At 30.9% G+C, this 9,892-nt stretch overlaps 1 protein-coding gene across 1 annotated transcript; it reads right to left on the bottom strand.

Moving 5' to 3' along the window:
• Window positions 1–2,947: 2,947 nt before the first annotated feature.
• Window positions 2,948–9,647, bottom strand: LOC111612839 (neurogenic locus Notch protein-like). Its single transcript, XM_023354105.1, has 9 exons — window positions 9,178–9,647; window positions 5,770–6,189; window positions 4,683–4,952; window positions 4,343–4,615; window positions 4,069–4,101; window positions 3,829–3,987; window positions 3,590–3,733; window positions 3,105–3,173; window positions 2,948–3,000 (listed from the first exon to the last, which is right to left on the bottom strand). The coding sequence occupies exons 1-9, from the start codon at window positions 9,605–9,607 to the stop codon at window positions 2,948–2,950; spliced, it is 1,851 nt and encodes a 616-aa protein (XP_023209873.1). The 5' UTR covers window positions 9,608–9,647.
• Between the last annotated feature and the right edge of the window lie 245 nt (window positions 9,648–9,892).

Below are 9,892 nucleotides of genomic sequence, written 5' to 3'. Positions count from 1 at the left end.
CTGGTTTATTACTTAATTAAATTTTACTTATCGAAGCATTTATGCGTGAATAAATAAAACTATTTCGGCGAATTTAGAATCCTTATCAATTTAACTACAATTATATATAATTTACTTATGATTCATTCTCAAAATAATTGTAATTAGATAACGAAATATGTAGTTAATCATAATTATACTACAAACCGGCAATTATAAGAGGATTTGTATTATTTGTTTAGTAATCATCTTCATTTTCATTTATATTTACACAAGACTGTCCAGGAATAGGCCTATATTTAATTTTTAATTAAAATAAATTTTAATATTCGTTTTCGACGTTCAGTTTATTTATTTATTTTATGTGTTGTTAAAGTTTTTGAAGGTCGGTGTATTATCAACTTCCTCGGAATTTTTATAACAGGAAATAAATATTGATTAAGTTTTATTAATATAGATTTTAGTAAAAAAAACTCTTATTTTATAAAAAGAATCAATAGATACTTATTATGTGTATATTTTTTAATTTATTTTTGCAAGAAGAAACACATTACTGTAATAATATCTTTGACGTTTTCATAATCTACGTTAATATTTTAAAAACATGTCTATTTTCAAAAGTTTTCAGAATATTAATTATTCTTTGTAAATATTTAATTTAATGTTATAATAATTATTGAATTTTCGGAAGTATTAATAAGTTATAGATACATTTCTATTAATGATACGATGCGGAAGAGTCGGTATCTATATTAAAACTATTACAATTCTCTTTATAATAACAAATATTTTAAAATTATTTTACTTACTTTTTATATATATATTTATTTGTTCATTTTAATACTTTTACGTGTAAATGTGTTCTGAAAATATTCACCTGAGTATGATGTACTGTATAAACATAAATAATTAGCTTATCGACTGTTTCATTTATTGGTTTGTGAATTCATAAATTAAAAAGTGTAAAAATGGGAAAAATTGAATTAGACCGGCAAATTAAACCATAATTAATATATGGCTTTTTTATTAAAAAAAAATGATTAAAAATATTTTTCTTCATGTTTATACTTCAATGTAATTTATTATTATTATTATTTGTACTTGATTGCCTCTTGTTCTTGTTTTAATTGTTAGAAGTAAGCATTAAATTACTTGAGAAAACAAAATTTGGTGTTTATCACAAATTTTTCAGAATTGAGAAATTTAAAAGCAGAATTCGCTTTTTATTAAGACCTGATTATATATATATAGTATCAATATGTAATAGTTTTTTACTGATGTAAATGTATAAAAACACAAATGAATATTACACAGCGGAAATCACTGTCAGCACGAAAATGAGAATTCTCCAACACTTTATTTGCCGAGTTACCAATCGCTAATTCGTAATATACACTTTAGTGTGTACTATATAAAGAATTGGCAATTTAAATTCAGTTTGAGATATTAATTAAACTAGCATATTAAAATAATACTATTGATAATTTTTGAGATGGGTGATTGAATTACAGACAAATTCGGATATAATAACTAATTTTAATGCACGTTTTATATATACTTAAATAAATTATTTAATTACAGTAATTAATAAAACTCATTTAATGTAAAGGTTTTCGTCTGGACATATTTAGCGCATTGCTCTTTTAACACATCTGCTTTCTTTTTAAGAAATCACATTATCAAAAGATGTAAAATACTTATGTAAAAGGAAAATCGAATTTTAAAGCAGAAACGAGCAGTTATTTATTGTGGCATTATTACAATGCCATGCTGCAATTTTTCGTCACAATGTTCTCAATTTTAGTAGTGTTCTGCTCCTGTACAGTACATCATAGTTTTCCTGTTAACAATGGAGTCGTGCCGGTCATCAACCTAACTTCGTTCAGAAGAAAAGTTTAAATTGAAATAACATGACTTCCGGTCGAAACTGAAAAGTCATGTCATTTCAGTTCATACGAACTATATACATACAATAGTTAATCGAGGCCTTCTGTCACCAAGCTTTTTATATCTGGTCTCGACTTTCATCTATCTAAGAAGATCATCTATCGAGATTATAGAAAAACAGACAGACAAACGGGTGCTTGCAAGAATTTGTAAGTCTTTAAATAGTTATTAAGGCATTGGAATCCAAATAATATTTTAGACATTTTCATATAATTATCACATGTTTTAATTTTATCATATTATAAAGTGTCAATCAATTCTTATAAATGGATGAGTACAGAACTTTTCAGTATCTATGAAACTAAATACACTATACAATTTACATTGCAATCAACCTTGTTATCACGCCTTTCAAACACTCGAACTCACACTTACACTATACATAATTATTCTTTTGAAGTTCTTCAATTTAGCGCCACTCTCGATTTAATGCCAGTTTCAGAGTCAAACAGATGAAGGCATTAAATCGAAACTTAACTGCATTTTTAAATTTATTAATTAAAAATATTCCATTGTTAAAGNTGGCGTGGCGTAGCGCCGAACTTAATTAATTAATTGATTAATTAATTTGAATGCGGTCTCTAAAGGGTCCAAATGTCGCATCCAAAAAACGAAAGAGGAAACTAGGGAATTCCCCCAAAAATTTCCTGAAAAAAAAATGTATGATGTCAACACTGTACATGGAGCCTCTAATTCAAATTTGTTCGGGCCCCAAAAAAGTAATAATGCGCCACTATACTGTATATAATCTATAAACATGTATAAAATAATTTTAAAATAATCAAATGATCGATTTTCTAACATTTATAAATTGCGTAATATAAAATATATTTTGAAGAATTGTTGCTACGTAGCAATATTTAATATCCGATAACAATTGTCATAAATAAATCTGTGCATTGATAATAAATATATTAGTCAATACTTTCACAAATATGTTTATCTTTGATTGCTTATCCAATTTGAAATATTAATGAAATACTCTTTTCAAATATTTATATTTTTATTGAAATATTCTTAATTAAAATTGTATTCTATATCTTTCTGAAGGCAGATTTTTCCATAATAATTTAACTGTAATTGAAATAATAAAATATTAAAATAAACAGCATTAATTTTATTAAAAATCGTTTTAAATTTTATTATTATTATTATATTAAAAATTAAAGTATTATTACCTCCATTATTAGCATCATTTTCGCAGTTTCCATCGGAACATTTTAATACACTGGCGTACGCAATAGAAACTGAAAACAATTACTGTTATGTTAAAAAAACATTGTAATAAAATTATATGTTCTATAAAATGTATTTTTCAGCAATTTACGCTTTTGTGTTTATGATAAGGAAATGTTTCATGATAAGTATTTTGAATTAAAACCTATGATATTTCAATCACTACATGTAAGTAAATCGAAATATCAATAGCGCATAAAATTTGATTTATAAAAGTAATATTCAAAATAAAAAAATTAAAAATATGAATTGATGATAGTTGCTGAAAAATAACTCATTTATATTTATTACATGAAATTCACTATATTTTGGGAGACGTTTGCCAAATTATAGTGAATTTCGAGACTAAAACCTTATATGAATTTAAACATGCCGTTAAATTTAAAAAAACTTGTGTATTACTAAGTCTAGAATCATTATAGCTCACCTTCACAGCCGTTTATCTCATCATATTCTACTCCATTTGGACAAAGACACGAATAACCACGACTTTCTTTAGGATTTACAAAACACTCTGCGGAAACTTTTTGGCAATGTTTATATCCTACACTGTCTTTTGAACATACTTCTGCTGTTTAATAACATTATATTTAAATATATTAAAAAGTAAATTATAATCAATTATAAAATTCTGTTAATTTCAGAACTATTATAAGAATAAATTACTAGGATTTTCGTTGGTTTTACAAGTTCCTTCTTCTAATTCAGTGCCATCTTTACACACACAAATATATCCTAGATATGAGTATGGATCTTTAAAACAAAGGGCTTCTTTATCTCGGCATTCATCGTAGCCTGTTGTATCTTGTTCGCACTCCGTTAGTGCTATTAGAAATACGCAAGATATAATTTCCTAGATTAGATTTCAGATAATTATATTTTGAGAATTTAGTTTTTTATTCATACCTTCAGCTTTAACTTCCGTTTCATAACTTTCATCTGAAAGTTATTCCAATATAAGTTTATACATTTCTAAAATAATTTGCGTAGATCTAAAAATATACAGTAAAACCTGTGTAATCCGGAATTGAGCAAATATTGTTTTTGGTTTAATATGTTTTCGTTTTAAACAGGTTCTTTTTTAACATAGAAAATCGCTCCGTTCCGAATATTTTTTTTTCCATTTAGGCAGGTTCCGTTTTGGACAGGTTTTCACTGTATAATGTACGTTTTATCTTACCTATACATTCGTGCAATTCTTCATTGAATGTTTTCCTTTTATTGTAACATACGCAAGTAAAATTTTGCATTCTGCGATTTTCAACACATTTAGCTTCTCCCTGATCACAATAATCTGCTCCTGATTTTCCGTTATCCATTTTAATAAAACACCAATTGACTCTTTCACAATATCTTCCGTACGCTCCTTCTGGGCATTCGCAATGAGCTTGATTACCACTTGTGCTACAGATCCCTCCGTGCTGACAGGGATTCGGTGAACACATATCTCTGCCTAAAAATGATTTTAATATATAACTATTGAAAATATTAAAACAAAAATAACACCGTATATGACTTACTTTTACATTTCCCAATTTCATAATTAAATTCTTTCTGTCTATTGTAGCATTTACAACTGAAATTTCCGTCTCTTTGTGGCACGCATTTGGCTTCTCCTCTGTTACAATACGATTTACCTGTAGTTCCGTCATCTCTCAGAACTTTACACCAATCAACTCTCTCGCATCGTTTCCCTTTTGTTCCTTTAGGGCATTTACATTCGAATCTGTCATGTTTATTTATCTTACAAATACCTCCATTCTGACAGGGATTAGGATTGCAAGCATCGTCTAAAAAATTGAAAATAACGTTAAATATATATATATATACAGTGACTCGTTATCTGTGGACAAAAAGGGCAATTTCCTGGGCCTCCACCAACAGGGGACCCCAAACCAATCTTTTATAAACTTATTACTATTGTAGGAATGTCGAGATTTAAATTTGGCGCCATATCTGGGATCTTCAGATTGCTGGCGTGGCGTAGCGCCGAACTTAATTAATTAATTGATTAATTAATTTGAATGCGGTCTCTAAAGGGTCCAAATGTCGCATCCAAAAAACGAAAGAGGAAACTAGGGAATTCCCCCAAAAATTTCCTGAAAAAAAAATGTATGATGTCAACACTGTACATGGAGCCTCTAATTCAAATTTGTTCGGGCCCCAAAAAAGTAATAATGCGCCACTATACTGTATATAATCTATAAACATGTATAAAATAATTTTAAAATAATCAAATGATCGATTTTCTAACATTTATAAATTGCGTAATATAAAATATATTTTGAAGAATTGTTGCTACGTAGCAATATTTAATATCCGATAACAATTGTCATAAATAAATCTGTGCATTGATAATAAATATATTAGTCAATACTTTCACAAATATGTTTATCTTTGATTGCTTATCCAATTTGAAATATTAATGAAATACTCTTTTCAAATATTTATATTTTTATTGAAATATTCTTAATTAAAATTGTATTCTATATCTTTCTGAAGGCAGATTTTTCCATAATAATTTAACTGTAATTGATAAAATTTTACGTTTTTTAAAACGAATTCATTATTTTTATTTATTCGATTATGAAAATAATAATTACTTACTTGGTTCGTTAGTGCTGATCACTTCTGGCCCTGTTGTTTGGCCCTCCTCTTCCTCTTCAGGCATCGTTGTTTGGATCGTCTCTTCTCCTGGCCCTGTTGTATCAACCTCATCTTCTTCCTCCTCCTTTTCCGGTCCTGTTGTTTGGACCTCCTCTTCCTCTTCAGGCCCTGTTGTTTGAACCTCGTCTTCTTCCTTCTCCTCTTCCGGTCCCGTTGTTTGAACCTCCTCTTCTTCTTCTTCCTCTTCCGGTCCTGTTGTTTGAACCTCTTCTTCCGGTCCTCTTGTTTGAACCTCCTCTTCTTCCTCCCCTTCCGGTCCTGTTGTTTGAACCTCCTCTTCTTCCTTCTCCTCTTCCGGTCCTGTTGTTTGAACCTCCTCTTCTTCCTTCTCCTCTTCCGGTCCTGTTGTTTGAACCTCTTCTTCTAGTAACCTTATCAATTTTTTTTCTAATTTTGTTGGTTGAATTTCTTTTTTCGATTGTGTAGTATAAATACCTTCTGATTCAGTTACATCTTTAGGTACTTGTGAAATTTCCCTCACTAATTTTGTTTCGACGCTGTTTGTGTTTATAATATTCACTGGTTGCTCTGTAAATTCACTTTTTNACTTTGAGAAACGCTGAGCTAAAATAAAAGTCAATGTGTTAGAAATATTCAAGTTGTGACCTTCAATAAAAAATAAAAAATATATAAAATGTCAACATTTTATATATATTCTGTCGAATTTTTATATATAGAATTTGTCTGCCGTCGCCCCTCTATATTTCCTTAACGCCCCCAATTCACTTTGAGCCTTCTACTGCCCCCCTGAAAGCCTCCAGCGCCCACAAGGGGGCGTTATCAGCCACTTTGAGAAACGCTGAGCTAGATTGATAATAATTTCAGTTGAATAATACCTCTTATAATGTTATAGTACTTAGTAGCCCTTTTTAAAAACAATAATTTATGTTGAAAAGCTCTTTTTATACTGTTTAATAATACTAAGAGAATACTTCAAATTCTAAAATAAATAAGCCTTTATATTTGAAAATACCTTCAGGGTATTTGTACAGCTAAATTAGAATACTTGTGTGAGATCCGGAATTTATTAACAAAAATTGTAATTAGTTCACTTTCAGAATTAGAAGAAAAAAATTGATCTTAGCCGGGAATGTGTAAACCTTCCTGTCATAACTATCAACATGTATTGTTCTCTACATAACTGCAGCTCGTCTTGCACAAAAGTTTATAGTTAGCATCCAAAATTCGTCACTTGTTTAGGTCCCTGGACCACCTATAACCTTTAGCTCATAGACTATTCGATCACGTGATGGAAATTCCTCACAAAAAGCTATAAAAGACAGTTCTTACCCCCTCTCGGGGGAGTCCCTTAACGAAAGCCGGACCGACGACATCGCGCCGATTCTCCGAATCCGCCGAAGTTCCGATCCACGAACAACTATATCCTATCATCGCCAGAGTCGCGAACTTTTTATAATTGTGCTCAGCTGGATAAAAGACATCTTTTATTGAACAATTAAGTGCCTACATGGACTTACTCGCCTAGGAACCATACAAAGAGGTATGAAAAAGTGTATAAACTCTCTCTCGAGCTGATAGGCAGTTTAAAAAGAAATTTGTGTAGTTTTTTGTCGATTTTGTTTATTTCAATAAATCCTTATTTTTAATTGTTAAAATGGTAGACTCCTTTACTCGTATACGCCCTTNGCGTTATTGCTTACTTTGAGAAACGCTGAGCTAAAATAAAAGTCAATGTGTTAGAAATATTCAAGTTGTGACCTTCAATAAAAAATAAAAAATATATAAAATGTCAACATTTTATATATATTCCGTCGAATTTTTATATATAGAATTTGTCTGCCGTCGCCCCTCTATATTTCCTTAACGCCCCCAATTCTCTTTGAGCCTTCTACTGCCCCCCTGAAAGCCTCCAGCGCCCACAAGGGGGCGTTATCGCCCACTTTGAGAAACGCTGTGCTACAGTTAAAAATTTCTCTTGCTTAGGTAGAAGCCAGAATTTTTTGTGAATAACATATTGTTCCTAAAATCACATTTTCGCGAGATACACTTAAATGTTTAAAAGTATAGTGTAAATCTATTATTGACGTCGTATAATCTACATTTTCCACCACTCTCATTTCGTATGCCATAAACATGTTATTAAAAAAAATAAAATATTATAACATTGTAACAGTAATTTACATTAATTTGTAGATTCATTTTTGGAATTGATAGAGATATAACAACAAGTTTACTACCCAATCATCTGCATACACTACATTAAAAGGCGCTTTTTTATTACAAGTGCGAGATTCTAGGGATTTTTAGATTCAAAACCCCACTTTCGTGACACCAATATGTGAACCGCCGGGGAGGCCGTAAGTCTCTCGGTTTGCGTGACTAGTCAGGATGACAAGTCAGGCGAGTGGAGGTAAAGTTTCTTAGGGTCGACGATAAGGTGAAGGGCGTATACGAGTAAAGGAGTCTACCATTTTAACAATTAAAAATAAGGATTTATTGAAATAAACAAAATCGACAAAAAACTACACAAATTTCTTTCTAAACCGCCTATCAGCTCGAGAGAGAGTTTATACACTTTTTCATACCTCTTTGTATGGTTCCTAGGCGAGTAAGTCCATGTAGGCACTTAATGGTTCAATAAAAGATGTCTTTTATCCAACTGAGCACAATTATAAAAAGTTCGCGACTCTGGCGATGATAGGATATAGGTGTTCGTGGATCGGAACTTCGGCGAATTCGGAGAATCGGCGCGATGTCGTCGGTCCGGCTTTCGTTAAGGGATGTCGTCGGTTACAACCCCGAGAGGGGGTAAGAACTGTCTTTTATAGCTTTTTGTGAGGAATTTCCATCACGTGATCGAATAGTCTATGAGCTATAGGTTATAGGTGGTCCAGGGACCTAAACAAGTGACGAATTTTGGATGCTAACTATAAACTTTTGTGCAAGACGAGCTGCAGTTATGTAGAGAACAATACATGTTGATAGTTATGACAGGAAGGTTTACACATTCCCGGCTAAGATCAATTTTTTTTCTTCTAATTCTGAAAGTGAACTAATTACAATTTTTGTTAATAAATTCCGGATCTCACACAAGTATTCTAATTTAGCTGTACAAATACCCTGAAGGTATTTTCAAATATAAAGGCTTATTTATTTTAGAATTTGAAGTATTCTCTTAGTATTATTAAACAGTATAAAAAGAGCTTTTCAACATAAATTATTGTTTTTAAAAAGGGCTACTAAGTACTATAACATTATAAGAGGTATTATTCAACTGAAATTATTATCAATCTAGCTCAGCGTTTCTCAAAGTGGCTGATAACGCCCCCTTGTGGGCGCTGGAGGCTTTCAGGGGGGCAGTAGNTTGAACCTCCTCTTCTTCCTCCCCTTCCGGTCCTGTTGTTTGAACCTCCTCTTCTTCCTTCTCCTCTTCCGGTCCTGTTGTTTGAACCTCCTCTTCTTCCTTCTCCTCTTCCGGTCCTGTTGTTTGAACCTCTTCTTCTAGTAACCTTATCAATTTTTTTTCTAATTTTGTTGGTTGAATTTCTTTTTTCGATTGTGTAGTATAAATACCTTCTGATTCAGTTACATCTTTAGGTACTTGTGAAATTTCCCTCACTAATTTTGTTTCGACGCTGTTTGTGTTTATAATATTCACTGGTTGCTCTGTAAATTCACTTTTTCTACTAAAATCTTTTAAAGTAGTAAAGTCTTCATTATTTTTATTTAAATTTTCAGCAGCTAAAGTAAGAGCAAAACAACTAATTAAGAACAAGATTGACATTTTTGCCATTTCACGCACTTCAACTAATTTCATTGTTCGTTTAAAATAATGTCAATCTGGATCAACCTTTTAAAGGAAAGATTATAGCACGTATCTTTCAAAAATTATCTATTGATTACGAAACTTTGATAAACAATTTATATCAATTTTACCTGTATTTTAACTGATATTTACCTGTTGCGTATATGGGCCTATTCTTCTAGGAAAAGATAAAAATTAACTTTTTAAGTATCCCAAAAGTCAGGTTACAAATTAGAGAGAATAAAATAGTATTTTATAGATAATAAATACTTTTTCTCTTTGACACTTATAAAAGCT

Source organism: Centruroides sculpturatus, unplaced genomic scaffold (genome assembly GCF_000671375.1).
Source record: "Centruroides sculpturatus isolate CEXI.00-Female unplaced genomic scaffold, Cexi_2.0 scaffold1712, whole genome shotgun sequence".
Taxonomy (NCBI): Eukaryota; Metazoa; Arthropoda; class Arachnida; order Scorpiones; family Buthidae; genus Centruroides; species Centruroides sculpturatus.
This window is presented reverse-complemented; position numbering and strand designations above follow the sequence as displayed.